At 38.4% G+C, this 17,208-nt stretch overlaps 1 protein-coding gene across 1 annotated transcript in view; it reads left to right on the top strand.

Moving 5' to 3' along the window:
• The first annotated feature begins 13,267 nt into the window (after nt 1-13,267).
• The window catches only part of tanc2a (tetratricopeptide repeat, ankyrin repeat and coiled-coil containing 2a), a 33,728-nt gene continuing 29,787 nt past the window's right edge, over nt 13,268-17,208 (top strand). The window contains exons 1-2 of the mRNA XM_062439082.1: nt 13,268-13,330; nt 13,616-13,720. Coding sequence (XP_062295066.1) covers nt 13,270-13,330; nt 13,616-13,720 — 166 coding nt within the window. The 5' untranslated portion in view covers nt 13,268-13,269. The remainder of the gene's footprint in view (nt 13,331-13,615; nt 13,721-17,208) is intronic.

Here is a 17,208-nt window from a genome sequence, read left to right as displayed (position 1 = left end):
AACCCGACATTTAATACCTGTCAAATTAAATGTGTCCTTAAATACATTTTCCCCAAACTGTCTGGCTGATTCACTCCCATCTTAATATGGGGCGTGTGTTATCAACAATAGCAATAAATGATAGGTGTATCAAAAAATAGTGTGGTATCTAATAAAAGAAAATACATAGCTTAGCATGCAGTAACCCTGTGTGTGTGTGTGTGTGTGTGTGCACTGTTCATCACTCTGACTTCCTGTGGGAAGAAGCTGTCTTGGAAATGGGCAGCGTATGATTTAATGCTCCGGTATTATTTTCCAGATGGCGAGAGTGAGACTAGTGTGTAGGCTGCCTGACTGTCCTTGATCAGCTTTTCAGCTTTCCATATTGCAGTGGCTAATGTACCTATGATGGAGTTGTGTGTGTGTGTGTGTGTGTGTGTGTGTGTGTGTGTGTCAATAATTCTTGAAGCTGTCCTTCAGCAGTTTGCAGTCCTAAGCAGTCCAGCTGCCATGCCAGGAGCGTAATTCACCCAATAAGGATGCTCCCAGAGTGGCGGTGATAAAATGGAAATATTATGCTTCACTACATACAGAAATGCGGAGGTACCAGCCTAATGTTAACCTAACTGTGCTAACTTCAACTTCATACATTCCTCTAGATGTTGAAAACAAGACAATTCTATCAAATCTATTAGCTTTCTGCAGAGTCACTTATTCTTGATTAGGAAGCTGGAAGCTAGGGGTCGTCATAGATGACCGATGATAGATAGACAGATTGTTGTAGCCGAATTAACCTTAGCATAACTAAAATAAAATTAAAAAAATGTCTCTTATCTGGTTAATATGCTCTCTGCAGCTGGTGTCTATATTCAGTGGTGACGTCACATCGCTTTAAACTTTGATGCGTACCAGCATGTAGTACCATGCAGTACAGTAGGCTACAGCTGTTAAATGAATGTGTCAGATGCATACAATTAACATTTCATCGCATTTTCAGGTCATAGGTAAAGGTTGCTCACATAAATTTGGCTGCCACTAAAAGTGTAGAGTATCTCAACCGACAAAATGTGATTGGACATCTTTGAGTAGTAGTTGAAAGGTAAAGCTAATAAGATTCCATGAATGATTCAAAAGGTTTCTGATTCAATCGGTGCATTCATTACTGGATTCAAAATGGTACCAAACACCATCTGTATTCCTGTTCCTGTTCATCTTTTGTTTTAAATAACTAAAGTAACTATTCAGATAGTTCTCTCTCGTGGTCTTCCTGGCCTTACTCATCATGCTAAATCAGCAGAATGGCCAACTGTACCCATTATGGGGGAATGAAACATCTCAGACTTTTGACTCAGGCTAGCCCACCAAAATCCTCATGAGATGCACCACCACAAATAGTTCTAGAACTCTATTATGTAGGAATTACCTGACTTAACCTTCCACACACAACACACACTGGCAGGCTCTGCTCATTGTTTCTGAGTCCTCCAACAAAAACATATGGGAGATATTATCCTCATATTTATGTTTTGGCTGGAGCTTGGTTTGGGCTTAAAGAATCTGAACCTGAATCACACTGAGAGAAGATCACTCACTTTATAGTTAAGGAGGCATGTGATTGTAAGGGGTTAAAAAACATGTGGGAAAATGTCCAGGTGACACACAGTGTACAGTAAGTACTGTAAAGAGACACTTGTATAAGGGGCATATCGGAGCTTTTCAACCAATGGATGTACATATCACAGTAGCATCCATAAAGGGTCTGAAACCGACTGTGGGTTTATACACATAGTTGAAGAACTGACTTACATTAAAATTGTAGAACGACATTAGAAATAGAAACTCCGGTACAATGTTCTCCAATGATATATTTCATACCTATACATAATGTATATGATTATATTTACCTGGCAGCCCACTCAGCTGGGTCAGGCACTAGAACACAGTGTGCATGTGTGTCTGTTCTTTCACTGGACAGCCTAAATTGTATAGTGAACTTTTACTCTCAGTTAGTAGATGAGAGAACAGGGGGCCACACACGATCCCACAACACCCAACAGGTGCCTGGCATGGTATGTTGGCACAGTGGATGCAGCCGCCATACGCGCTGACGTGTCTGTATATGCAGACATGCAATGTAGTACAAAGATGGGTGTGTGTGCATCTGTTGTCCATGTGTGTTTTTAGATTAAATCCAACATAATATAATAGGCCTACATAATGTAACACATGTATATAGAGCTTCAACAATTACTCAATTAATTGATTAGTTGCCAACTATTAAATCAATTGTGAACTATTTTGATAATTGCCATATATTAAAGAAAAAATGTCCAAATTCTTTGATTTCAGCTTCTCAAATGTGAATACTGTATGGTATCTTTAGTCTTCGATGACAGTAAACCAATTATCTTTGGGTTTATGGACTGTTTTTCGGGACTAAGCGACAATTGGTGACACAGTCGGCCTTGGGAAAAGATCATCATCGTCATTTTCACCATTTTCAGACATTTTCTAGACCAAGCGTATCGATTGATCAAGAAAATAAACATTACCAGCAGCCCTACATTTATAACAGTTTTCGTACTAGAGAAATCTCAACTCGCAAAGTTTCATTTAGCTTATTTTGCTGTCAATAGTTTTTCTGTCAAGTTTCCACTTGCAGCCACTTGGGGCCGCCAGCGTAAAGACACCTCAAGAAACTTAAGATTCGTGGAAAGAGTGTAAAAGTGAAAAAAGTTGACTGTATGAAGATAGGTGAGCATATCAGTTGGGCCTTTGTTTATCTTAAAGGAAGGTGTTTTTTTTTAAGCTGCAAACACACACACACACACACACACACACACACACACACACACACACACACTTCCTGCATGTGGGCAAGCTGAGGGAGTCCTGAGCAATTGCAGGAAGTCAGGATTGGCTTCTCTGGGGGAGAGAGATAGAGTAGAGGTAGAGTGTGTGTGCATGTTTGTGTTAGTCTGTGTTGGTTCAACTGAAGGTATGGGTTTCTGCACTTTGCTATTACTAATAGTGAACACACACATACACACACACACACACACACACACACTCACACACTCACACACACACACACACACACACACACTCACACACACACACAGCCAAGCCCAGACAGACAAACCACTCCTGTATGTGTGCTCTGGGTTTAATTTGTGTTTGTGGATAAGCTGTGTGAATGATACCAGCGACTTCCTCTGCTCATAGCAAGCGGCAACTCTTTGTGTGGTTGATAAAAGGGGAAATCCCTCTGAAGTGTTGAGGGAAAGTGGGCAGTCTGTCAGTGCAGAAGCCTGATTGACCTACACAAGGAGAAGCAAGGCGGACAACATATCCCAGCATTCCTTGAATCCTCAGAGAACCCCCATGAGGAACAAGTTTTGCTGGAGAAAAGAATGACTGCTGTGCTGCGCCAACACACACACACACACATAGATGTTATCTGGGAAACAGGTAGAATCATTTGAATTGAATTTGCATGTTGTGCAGGTTAAACAACAATTCGAGAACTGTTCATTTGCATTCACAAACTATGTTTCTCTTCATGTTAGTACTGTAGATTATACTCACAGCTGTAGACTAGGTCATTAATTTTTTTTTTTTTAATAAATGTTGACCATTGGATATCAGAACCAATGAAAGCAGTTATTTTGATTTGTTCTTAACCCTTTGACTTGTTTTCACCTTTTTATTTTCCTTCATTTACTGTACAGTCTCATGGCATCATCACTGCAGCTAAGGATTATTTTCATAATTGATTAATCTGCCCTTTATATTCATTAATCACTTGGTCTGTAAAACATCAGAATACTCCATCACAATCCCCATAGCCCAAAATGATGTTTAGTTCCAGAACCAAAGGTATTCGATTTGCTATTATTTCTCAAGAACCACATATACAGTAGAGTGCTGCTTGTTCACAGCAGTAACTTCAACAAAACATTTTGGTGTGTTTATTAGCCGTGCACATCAGCTTGGAAGAGTTTTGTCCCATTCCTACTTACAGAACAGATTTTGGGCTTCTTGGCATGAACTCCCTTCTTCATGTCCTTCCACAGTATTTCTGTAGAATTGAGGTCAGGACTCTGACTTAGCTATTCCAAAACACGAACTTTCTTTTGTTCTAAAAAATCCTTTGATAGAACATCTTGTGTGTTTGTTGTCGTCTTTTTTCATGACGCACTTTCTGTTTTGATGTTTCTGAATTTCCTGGTATAACTCAGAACTCATAGCTCCATTAATGATTGCAAGCCGTCCTGGTCCAGACGCAGCAAAGAAGGCCCGAACCATGATACTATCGCCACCATGTTTCACAGATGGGATGAGGTTCTTATGTTGGAATGCAGTGTTTGCTCATTGCCAAACAAAAACCTTCTCATTCAAACCGAAAAGTTTGATTTTGGTTCCATCCATCCACAGAACATTTTTCCAGTCGCCTTCTGGCTTTTCCGCATGGTCTTGAGCAAACCGTAGATGGCAGCGATGTTCTTTTTGGAAAGTAGTGGCTTTCTCTTTGCAACTCTGTTACACGCACCATTGACGTTCAATGTTCTCTTCCTGGTGGACTCATGAACATTGACTCTAACCACTTCAATAAAGGCCTTTAGTTTCCTAGATGTTAGCCTGGAGTCCCTTTTGACCTCCCAGACTATTACACACATTGCTCTTTGTGTGATCTTTGTTGTCCAACCCCTCCTGGGGAGGGTAATACTAGTAATGGATGTTTTCCATTTCTACACAGTCTGCCTGATAGTTGACTGGTGGATTCCAAACTCTTTTGAAATAGTTTTGTAACCCTTTCCAGCCTGTTGAGTACCAGCATAGAAATCTCTTATGTTCAACCCATGACACGCTTCCACAAACCTGTCTTGTGAAGTTCAGACTTTGACAGTGAAGAACCTGATTTCTCCTAAATAAACCAGAGCCTCCCAGACTCACGCTTGATGGTCATCCCATTAATTGAAACACCCAACTCTAATTTCTCCTTCAAATGAGCTATATATTGCCTTATACTACAGGAAGTGCAGATTTTTCACCTTAAACAAGAGTGGTGAGAGATAAATTCAGATCCTAGAACTGCATTGCCCATCATACACTTGCTAGTCTTTTGCTAACCCCCTTTCCTGGGGATTTGGTGATTTTCTAATAAGCCAGCCTTATACATTATTTCTAAAGTGACTGTAATCTGTAACTAATGGTTTTAATCATTTACCAATGCAGTTATTTGCAACTAATAAAAACAAATTCTGGGTTGTGAAGAATCCCTTTTAGCCATTATCTTTTTAATTGGTAATGATGCATCTATAAATGGTAGTAATCGTTTAATAAATGTTAAATACATTCTTAATAAATGAGTTTTGGTTAGGGATTTATAAATTTTAAAAAAGAGTAAAGGTTTGTTTACCATACAGTTAGCACTCATTTGTCCAAACAGAACATGTGTAATTGTTTGCTCATAAAGGATTTGCCAGGACTTCTATGTAGGACACTGCCATATGAAGAAGGGGGAGTGTGGTGTTTGATATAATGATACATCTACATTCACAAATAAATAGGAAAGTCAGGCCAAAAGTGGTCAGATTAGATCATTAGCTGAGAGGAGAGGTACAGAGGAGACTTTGTGACGAATCAAGAAACATGACTAATAATTCACAGACACATGTGTGTATATATGGTTCATGCAATTTATACAATACGCCACATTGTATCCTGATCTCTGAATGCTACCAGCACAAGCATACATCACCATTATTCACAGCACAAGTTCAAAAACAAGCACATGACTTGCTCGGACAGAAATATTACGGAGAAGCTACAACTGACCATGCGGCAAAAGTCAGATAGTTGAGGTCTGAATCATAACTGTAGTCTGGTTTTTAGAAGATCATAAGGCCAAGCAGACCTTCCATCCCCAGTTTTAAAGAGACAGAAAAGTAAAACTTGCCAATTTGGGTATTTTTCCATGCCCAGTTTATCTAAACTTTTTTTATTCATTCAAAAATAATTGTATGTTTCGCCAAGGGATGGTTGGAACGCTGACTTAATTGAATTTACATATTAAACAATGTCCTTTTTTCCTTCACCTACATATTTGTCTCAGTTTAAATTGTGACATTACAGTGGTCAGTATCTACTTTTTTTTGGTGTTGACAAAAATTCATTAAAACGTTGTGCTCCTTTTAAAAAGATCTGGTTAGTTAATGATCTGGTTTAGTTAATTATCAAACCAAAATGTTTACATTGACTCATCACTGAACTATGGCCTCCATAATTTTACTATTGGAATAGTCAAATCATACGTTTGCATGTGAATTGCAGTGAAGAGGATATACGTAGTGATGTAAGTTTTTTGAAGTCACCGATTTACTGCTTCAATTTATTTAAATAGATGTATAGAGAATTTTGCATATAATAACAACTATATCCTTTATATATGGCATGTCAGATGGTAATATTAAACCAGTGATGGGCAGTAATTGGGTCGTGCATCTGTGCTGTCTATGAGTGTGTAATGTTGCGTAAATAAAATGGGGCCACTTTTCAATCTGTGAATGTGCACCAAGGCATGGTAGCTAACATTTGACTGATGACATGTCTTATTCACAAAAATATCCAGTCACTCTATAGATTATAGTCAAGTCAACTTCCAACATGCCTGCTGTCCCTAAACTTTGTGTTTTACTTGACAGGTGTGTGAACTATATGGTAATACTTTGTTTTAGGAGCAGCTGTCAGAGAATGTAAAATAAATACTATGTAGTTTAATTGATGATGTAAAGTTTGCGTTAGCATCAACAGGAGTTAGCCCAACCTCCTGCTCTGTATCTTCTCTGTTGTTATTAAATTTCAGCAAATATCTTCTGTTTGTGTGTTCAATACAAAAAAAAAAGTTAGAGGTCAGAGGGAGCAGTAACTGCCGACAGATGGTGTATATGTCAGTGTGTGTGTGTGTGAAGGATATAGAGAGATAAGTGTGGTGTTTGCATGTCCCTCTTTCTCTCTTTCACACACACATGGACACTCTCATGAATGAGCTAGTCACCACGTCAGCGCTGAGTCATATTTACTGGCTGCAGACTCCAACGTGTGACTCAGACCAGTTTCTTCATTTTCCACAACTCTCATTCATTTTCTGTGATTCCTTATCAGTTGACTGTTGTCTGTGTTTGTGGTCATAAATCATACGTACTTGTGGTCTTCTTTTACACTAGCATTCTGCGCTTCATATGACAGACTTGAAACTTACCTAAAATTGAGATTAGCATGTTTCTTTTTTCATTTTTAAAGGTGCACTCATTCATATTTTTCTATTAACAATGGATTAATTGAGTATGTTTAATGAGAAAGATGTCGGTGCTAATGACAAACCCACAAAGAATCATCTCTGCAGTCCCTTGAAGTATCTTTTAGGTGGTTTAAAAAGTTAGTTAAACAGACTAAGCTCTGATGAACCCACTGGACACTACCTGCCCAATACCAAACAGCGACAGCTAAAGTTAGCGGCTAGCCGGTAAACATGGTGGAGCATTTAGCAATTAAAGAGCTAGATATTTTTCACAGAAGTTTGTTGAGACCACAGCACACTGAAAAAGACAGTGAATGTTGGAATTAAAGTGGACAAAAACATGATTTCAAATGATAAAAACATAACATGCTTTACAGTATGTGTCTAAAATGTTGTGCTTACAGCTTTTTCCAGAAGTGGCTAAAAAGAGCTATGTTATCTGTTAGCTATGTAAGATTTGCTAGTTTAACAAAATTGTATTGATTAGTTTTAGAAAATAATTTATTTTGTATGTATATACATTTAAAAACAACTCGAGTCTGGTTCAAAATGTTTTAATGAAATTTAAGAATATAGAATGAAAGTCATCATTTATAGTTTTATATGATATATTTAGTTTGTATGTCATTTGCTCTCTCAGCCAGACACAAAGGAGTTTTGCTCCATTTTTACAGCCACAGATTCAAAAAGGAGTGAATGTTGGACTTTAAGTGGACAAAAACATGATTTCAAGTAAATGATAAAAAAACTTTATATGCTTAATGTAGTGATTACAGCTTGTTCCATTGACCACAAATGGCCACAAAATAAGCTATGCTAACTATTAGATATGTAAGCTTGTTCAGCAAAAATGTTTGCATTATATACATTTAAAAACAACTGAAAACAACATACATAGAAAACTGAGTAGATGTTTTAAATTAACTTACTAAAAAAAAATGTATTGATTATTATTAGAAAATAATTAATTTTGTATTTATATACATTTAAAAACAACCCAAGTGTGATTCAAAAATTCTGAATCAATTTAAAATATAGAATGAAAGTCCACATTTATAGTTATATAGTTTTATATGATTTATTTCGGTTTTATGTCATTCTGTCTCTCTCAGGCAGACACAAAGGAGTCTTGCTCTATTTTGCCAGCCACTGTCTAATTTGTCGTCTGTGCATTTACATTCAAAACAATTCTTTTCTGGACACGTGTGCTGTCATTTTAATGTATGTGTTGCTGTTCACTCATGCATGTGTGTGTGTATTTATGTGTGTGTCTGGATGTAGCCTTGGTTTTTAGACTCAATCCCATCATTCCTGCTCGCTTGTCATCAGGGATTAGCACACTGACACACATTGGGCACACATGCGAGGCTAAGCTAGCCACTGCTGTTTGCAAGTCATATCTTAGGAACTAGATGACATCTAGCTGCTGCAACTAGGAGCTTTTGTGGGGCGGTTTCTCAGACAGGGATTAAGCTTATTCCTAGACAAGCCATGCAGATACTTGTGGTTTTGTTTTCCCAGGTTTTAATATATGCTGTTGAGGCAGGTTTTACCAGGGAGGAATATTTGCTTTGTTAAATGATTGTTGACGCAATGTATTTGTTCAACAATTAGTTTGAACACAGATATGAAGTACAGTTTACTGACAGTAGTGCCTCATTTGATCAGGAAATCGGGTGTTTTGATCAGGAGCGTAATAAAGATGTTGCTGTAATTAATGGTGGTCAACAGAGGGCGACAGAGGTCATGTGTCATTTAATGCTGCTTTAAATGTGAACACCTGGTGTGTTTTCAATGACCGTCTTAACCCTGATATACAGCACATACAGATTCATACTCAGGTCACACTCTTTGAATATGCACAAACACATGCCGGCCACTCTGTATCTTTACTCACTCCCTTTCTCACAGTCGCACAGACACAAAGAGATTTTTTTCCTCAACATTTCTCTCAGTAATTTGTGTGTGTGTATGTAGTAGAATAGTAATTTTCTGCTCTGATGGGCGACTCTGCCTGTGAGTAATTGACTTAATTAGAGAGAGAGAGACCGAGAGACAGAGAGGTGAAGTTTGGAATTATATTTTCATCTCTTCTCTATTCTCTTTTTGAGCTGTATTTAGGGGCTTAGATCAGGTCTGGAGAGATGTGGAATATGTGTACATTTTTATATTTAAAAAATAGATTCAGATTTAATGAAAAAAAAACAGAGCAAGGAATATGATTGTACACATAGAGTCTGTATACACACATAGATAAAGACTTTTGTTTTTGTCTTTCATGACTAACAATAATAACTGTGGAGATTTAACCTCACCTTAACCATAACCAACACATCCCTAACCCCAAACATACCCTAACCATATCAAAATCAAGTCTTAACGCTAAAATGTAATCGTTTACCCAGCAAGAAACCTTTTTTTAATCTCCAAATAGAGAACAGTACCCATAACATGACTGTGCGACCACGTGATTGTCCTCACAATGTAATTTAGGCAAGTACACATTCACACAAACAAACAAACAAACAAACAAACAAACACACACACACACACACACACACACACACACACACACACAAACTCTCTGGTAATCTAGATTTGACCGTCTTTATGATCTTCTTAAAGACAACTGGATTTGCCATCTTCTTTAACTTAATCCATGACTCCGTAGTGAAGAGCTAATTAATCCAAATTTAGGATGTGTCTCAAGAAAGGACTTTTTAAAGCCACAGTTAAGAGGAGTCATCTGCAGCTCGTTACAGGTTATTTTTTTTAATCATATAAGTAAAGCATCTACAGTTCCTGTTTACTATTTTTCATCTGTGAGGATGTTCAAACTTGTATAAACCTTTTTTTGTCATGCCTCAGTGTTTAAAATCTGTAAATGTAACCTTTAGCTAACACACCAAACGTAACCTTTAGATAACTCTCTAAAAGTAACTTTCAGTAATGCACCAAATGTAACCTTTAGCTAACTCTGTAAAAGGAATTTTCAGCTAATGCGCCAAATGTGCCTTTTGGCCAACACACCAAATAAAACAGTGGATATATTAGAAGAGCTGGATCCCGTACCAAAAATTGCACCCATTCAGTCCTATAATAATTGCTCGGCTGGTGCATACGCCAACAAAAAGTTTCTAGCTTCTGGGTTTGATTCTACGTTGTGCGCAGTAGTGTTACCCCTGCCGGCCCCACCTGCGAGTTCCTGCTCGGCATGTATTTTTAAATCACCTTTCTTGACTTGAGGAAAGTTTTATACATACAAAATCTCCATGGATCAAAAATTCATAATAAAAAGAGTCCTTATTGACCTTGTCTGCAGTTCCAGGTGTCCTGTTAACTGTTTACTGACGTCTCTATGAGGCGAGTGGTGGTCTATGGGGAAAATGCTTTTTGGGCTGCAGGGGTATTTTTCTCTGCAGTACTGCTAGTGACTACTGGGAAAAATTGGCTCATTGCTGAGCAGAGGAGCCTTAATCAGCTCTATAATACATCAATAAATAAAACTTTAAAATAACGCACCAAATCAAAATTCAAAAGGTTTTATTTCAGAGAATATACTATTTTATATCAAACTTGTCAACCAATTTGCATTTATTCAAATAATATAATCAAGTGTTCCTCACCTGACACAGGGGGAAAAAACAACTTTGACAACCTTTAGGACTGTCTCTTAGGTGTTGCCAGACAAACAACATTGCAGCACCATTATAAATATCCTGTGCAAAAAACTCTATTAAACTAGGACAAAATGATGCTATTGGAAACTTGACAAAATACCCAGTTGACAGTTTGTGTTATTGTTCCGTTCTCAAGAGCAAATAAATAAAAGTATGTGTGTGTGTGTGTGTGTGTGTGTGTGTGTGTGTGTGTGTGTGTGTTGACATCTCAGTGTGTGAATGAGTAACAAGGAAATGACTGTACTATTTTAATCTGCCATCTGTTCGCTGCTCTGACTCTGATCATTTCATTCAGCGCACACACACAGGCGCACATTTCTTCTCAAATTAAATCAGCTTCATAATCTAACAGGGAAGTGTGGGGATAGAGCAGCATAGAGCATCACTTACAGAAAAATACTTTCACATTAAAATTCCATTTGTGTCTGTGTGTGTGTTTCTGTGCAATGTACTGTCTAATTGAAACTGTTTTTTGACTGAATGAAAAGGTTTGAGCCAGAGTTTAAGTTGGGGATTCGATCAACTTGACAGGCCCGTCCGTACATTTTCTGAGTGCTTCTATTGCTAAATTGAAGATGTAGTTAGTGGTGTGTAAAAGCTTTTCCTGTAAGAGTCACATTGGATCTGCTTTGCTCTGTGTTCCATGGAAGCTCTTTGCCTTTCTAACTGAATCACCTTTTGGTTATTGCTGTCCTGTAGTCTTTAAACAGCACGCACGCACACACACACACACACATACAGAGGCATATGCCAGCAGGCGAATAGGGTTATATTCTAATATGTATTCTCAATAATGGATCGCTTAGCAACGGCAGATGGTTGCCTGGCAACAATATTACCAGCCAGAGAGTTGGGTGTGTTCAAAAGTCACGCTGTAGTAAAAGAAGAGAAAGAAAAATTGTGTTTGTGTGTGTGTGTGACCATGTGACCAATAATTCTACTGCCAGTCAGACAAATGGGATATTCTGCACAGTTAGCTGTTTGACTAGACCACCATACAGTATCTATTTAAACAGACTGTGCTTCTGTAATCACAAGTGTGTAGATCATTCTTTCAACCAGGCACAATATGGCTTGAATTCAAAATTTTAATAATGACTAAAGGCTTGGTCACATCAAAGTTGTACACCATTTCATTCAAGAAAGTTTTATTAAAGAGGGAAAATTTGCTCTCCAAGCTAACAAGCCCAACTATCTTTTAACAAGCTCGTTAGCTTGACTGCTAACAGGACAATAATTTGACAGTTTTTCCAAAAGACATAATTGTTCCATTGATTGCTGGCTCGGTGTGTAAGCCATGCTTCTATTGTGGAGCAGTTTAAACTCTTACAGAGAAGGTTAAATACAAGTGGATGGTGACACACAGCTAATAAGCAACGATTGCTTTCTCTTCTTCCATTTTTCCACAGTTCAGCACAGACGTTGACCGATAAACATTTTAGACATTCATCTCTGAAATCATTGCTCTACAATTTTGTAGACAGATAGAAATTTAGATACACATTTAATAAGGCAGTCTGTAAAGGGTTCAATCAATGCTTTTCAGTAGGGTTGGGAAGTGGTCTGGAAGTGTATCTCCCCATTCTTTATACCAACATACCAACAAATTCAGGACTCTCCCAGATAATGTAATGATTCTATATGTTTATACTGTGAAAGTTTCCGTTATTACAGCTTTGTCATGTTTTGTCTGAATACTACAGTACCCATGAACCTCAACTGACGTTGCTATGGAGAAGAGGCCATGGGTGTAGATTGTGAAATCAGTTTTCTCAACAATCTAATCTTTAGCTTTCATTGGCCATTAGCACCATATGTCTCTTTCTCACTGAAATGCACCTTGGAAGTTGTAGTTAACTTCAGCCCCACATTTTTTATGTCCAGTCTTGTAAGCTCAACTCTCTATCAAAGAACTAGATATTTTCGAACACAATTCGTTTATTCACCTTTTGTACTGATGCTTTAACCGGTTTTGTGCTGATCCAAGTCACGAAATGTAGTTTATGGGAAAAATGAATGGGACTCTTATTTTCAGAACCATAGGTGATGTTGTTCCTCCACTTTGCAACTATATAATGTCATTCACATGTCACACCTAATACTTTCTCCACATGGATAAGACTAGGACATCTAGACAATCACAGTGCCCCTATAGTACAGAAAGAACAATGCAGTCTGATGAGCTAAACAACATGCAGGAAATTATATTTTCTTATAGCTGACTCTCTCTTGTTTTCTCACTTCTTCTCTCCAGGGGGTGTTGACAGGAAGTGTGTGCGTGTGTGTGACCTGTCGTCGTGAGCAATCATGTTCCGAAATAGCCTGAAGATGCTGTTGGGAAGCAAAGGCCGGAAGAACAAGAACAGTGGTCAGTGCTACTATGTCTCATAACCTTTTGTACCCTATCATCTTGTGTTGTGTTCAAAAGTTATACTACTTATCTGATTGTACAAGTACAGTCATGTCTGAAGCTCCATGTACATATATTACATGTGTAAGTCTCTAAAGTGTTGAATAGCTTTTCAGAAGTTTGATCATTTTTAGCTGTAATGGTTTTATATTGTAGACACACACAGTGGAGACATGTCTAGATGTCTACCTGGTGGGAATGGTTACAGATGCTACTACAGACTACCTTTCTGTCTTTCAATAGGTGGCATTGAGTCAGATGGGTCAGATGTGAGGTATATGGAGGGATTCACTCGTTCACTCCCCTCCTCTCCCCTTCTCAACCTTCGTCTGGCCAAAAGGACAACAGGTAGGACTGACCGACTGAGCATCATATATCTATCTGTCTATCCATCCGCCTATCTTACATCAGAAGCCATTCACAGTGCTGTACTCTCATGCTGAATCATAGCAATCTGTCAGAAGTCAGATACAAGAGTACACATTCACACAACACAACACAAGACAACACAAACGCATCACACTGAGGGAGAAACAGATGGCAGTCTCCAGTCGAACTGTGGGTGGCAACGAGGCTAACATTCACAAAACAAACATGGCAGCGTGCCAGTGCTGCACCATATTCTCTGACTATAGTCCGACCACAGACGTTACAAGCAGAACCTGAACATTTGTTGCAGTGTCAGCTTTTGACAGAAGACTCTGGGAAAATAAAAAAGTAGTGTTGTGCAGCAGCAAAGTTGTATCTGGTTAACTTTTTGCCACAACACAATGAAGTCCATGAAAGCGCACATTCCTCATAGATTGCGTTAGATTACATAAATTGAGCTGAACTTCTGTAGTGTTTGTCTGCATGTAGGATAAACGTATTGTCAATGTACTAACTCAAGAGTTGGAAACTGCTGTTTCATAGTATTATTTACATCTATGCATGGATCTGTTACTCAAACTGGACTTCCTGGATCATGACTGTATGTAGACAGACTCTGATGTCTCATTCTAGAAACAAGCCTCCCTGACTCTTTTAATACTTTATTGACAACAGCTTAACATACTGTATATACATTTGAAATTGGGGTCAAAGAATATATACAAACACCATACATTACATAACTCCAGCGTGTGAGCATACACAGCACATGTTAATTAAAGACAGACTCAAGAGAGACTCAAACAAAAGATTTTGGAAAATATATAATAATAATAATAATATCCAAGAAAAATATACAGGGGGGTAATACATTGAACATTTGCTAATTAGTACAGCTGAGACTTACGGAAATGTAATTCGTTTTGCAGGTTGGTCATAAAGCAAAGTATTTGACAAATTTAAAAGTTGACCTGAAGGTGGCGCCAGCTCTGTGACAGTTGCAGCTAGGTCAGATCTAACATGTCAACACTTTCAACACAGCTTCAGTCTAAGCGGTAAATGTAAAGAGGCTGAAAGGGATGAGAGAATCAAGGTGAAATTTTAACCATCACTAGGATAGTTTCTTTTTTTCTCACTCTCCGTCTCTTTCACACACGCAGCTGTGACCTGTTAAACTGTGTCTGGCAGCAGAGGGGGTGTTAACCTTTGACCCTTCATTTGATCGTCCCTATGTGCCTCAGTGAGAGAGAAAACACAGAAATGTAACCCAGTCCCCTGCCAACGTTCTCTCCCTTCTCCTCTCCTGCTGCTCCTCCTCCTCCGCTCTCCTCTCCGGTCCCTTCTTTCCTATCCTCTCCCGTTGCTCTTCCTCTCCCCTCCTCTTCTTTCCTCTCCTCTCCTGCTGCTCCTCCTCTCTTCTCCTCTCCTCTCCTTTCTTGTCCTCTGCTCCACAGCTGCTCCTACCTTCTCCTCTCCTGACCTCTCCTGCTGCTCCTCCTTTCCTCTCCTCTCTCCTCCTTTCCTGTCCTCTCCTGTCCTCCTGCTGCTCCTCCTCTTCCTCCTCCTCAGGGTCGATTTGACACACTTGTCCTAAACATTACCATGTGGAGTCTCTCTCTGACTCTCTCTCTGTGTCTCTCTACTGTTCACTCTCTGTCAAAACAGAAACATTATCATGAGCCAAGGCAGCTTCTTAAAGTCAGTACACCATGCCCACATACACAAACACACTAAAGCTCTGATTTCAGTTTATTTCTCTTCACTCCTTAACCTCTCCTCTGTGTTTTTGGCCTCCCTCTGTTCTTCCTCATTTTCTTCCATGTCTTTTCCCTCCCCACTGTCATTTCTGCTCCACAAAGGAAAAATGGAAAAAAATATTGTGAAAACAGCCTTTCAAATCTGCAATCATTATTGAACAGAGCTACTACAGAACTGTCAGCTAGCTAGTTAGGGCCAACTTTTGCTAAAACTAAAGCTAAATTAACTTGTTTAATACTTTTTTTTAACTACATGTGCTGTTCTATTATGGAAAAGTGTACTTTAATGAACTCACTTCTTGGTTATTCAGTTTTTTGCTCTACATAACTAATCATGCATAAGTCATGAAGTTACAACACTAGCCAAACCCCTGCTAACGCTAACTAGCTTTGCAGGTCTTAGCAGCTGCCATCGTAGCTTTTGACTGGCAGAATTCATGCGGTTTGGTGAAGTTAAGCTTCTTTAGCTCAGTTATTGCTCTACATTATTAAATGATACAGAATCTAAATCTAGTCATGAAGTTGACGCCTAAACTCCTGCTAACGCTAACCACCTTTGCAGTCCTCAGTAGATTCCATCTCAGCTTTTGACTCTGGCGGAATTCATGAAGTTTGCTGAAGTTAAGCTTCTTTAAGTCTCAGTTTTTTGCTCTACATGACAAAATTGTGCAGAAGCTAAATCTAGTCATGAAGTGAAAACACCAGCTAAACTCCTGCTAACGCTAACTAGCTTTGCAGTTCTTGGTAGCTGCCAGCTTTTTCCTCTGGTGGAATTCATGCAGTTAGGTGAAATTAAGCATCTTTAATTCAGTTTTTGCTCTACATAACTAAATCATGCAGAAGCTAGATCTAATCATGAAGTTGATGGCTAAACTCCTGCTAACACTAACTAGCTTTGCAGTTCTTGCTAGCTGCCAGCTTTTTCCTCTGGTGGAATTCATGCTTCAGTTTTTTGCTCTACATTACTAAGTGATGCAGAAGCTACATCATGAAATCAAAACACCAGCTAAAAAATAAAACACACTACAGTAACTAGCTAGCTGGTAAGATAGCCACAGCTAACCTTTGCTAAAACTAAAGCTAAATTCACGTGTTTAATCCCTTTTTTTTAAACTAAATTTACTGTTATCTTTAATTGAAGCATTAGTTTAATGAACTCATTTCCTTGTAATTCAGTTTTTTGCTCTACATAACTAAATAATGCAGAAGCTTAATGTAGTTATCAATTTATAACACTAGCTAAACTCATGCTAATGCTAACTAGCTTTGCAGGTCTCATCTCAGCTTTTGACTCTGGTGGAATTCATGCGGTTTGGTGTTAAGTTAAGCTTCTTTAAGAAATGTATTATACTGGTAATTATTGTATTATATTGATTTTAGAAGCTTAGTAGTCAGACACCTAGCAAAACAGTGCTACATTTCATAAGCCATTGACTGAAACTATTCAAAAGGAGGCTTTTTTTCTTTTAATCTTGTTTAAATGGTGAAGAAAGCTGAAGGAACACTTTGTTGATAGCTGTGTGTGTTTTTCCTTGCATTCTGTGATGATTACGTAAAGGCACTGCAACGGTGTGCATTATCTCCATTTTTAGATATTATGTTGGCTCTATGGCATTAGAGTTTTGGGGGATGAAATAATCAGCCTAAAAAAAGCACATAATGAAGGTGTTGTAAGTCTGTGTTAGTTTGCCAGCCAGCCTGAAAACTTTA

The sequence above is a fragment of the Scomber scombrus genome, chromosome 18 (genome assembly GCF_963691925.1).
Source record: "Scomber scombrus chromosome 18, fScoSco1.1, whole genome shotgun sequence".
Classification (NCBI taxonomy): domain Eukaryota; kingdom Metazoa; phylum Chordata; class Actinopteri; order Scombriformes; family Scombridae; genus Scomber; species Scomber scombrus.
This window is presented reverse-complemented; position numbering and strand designations above follow the sequence as displayed.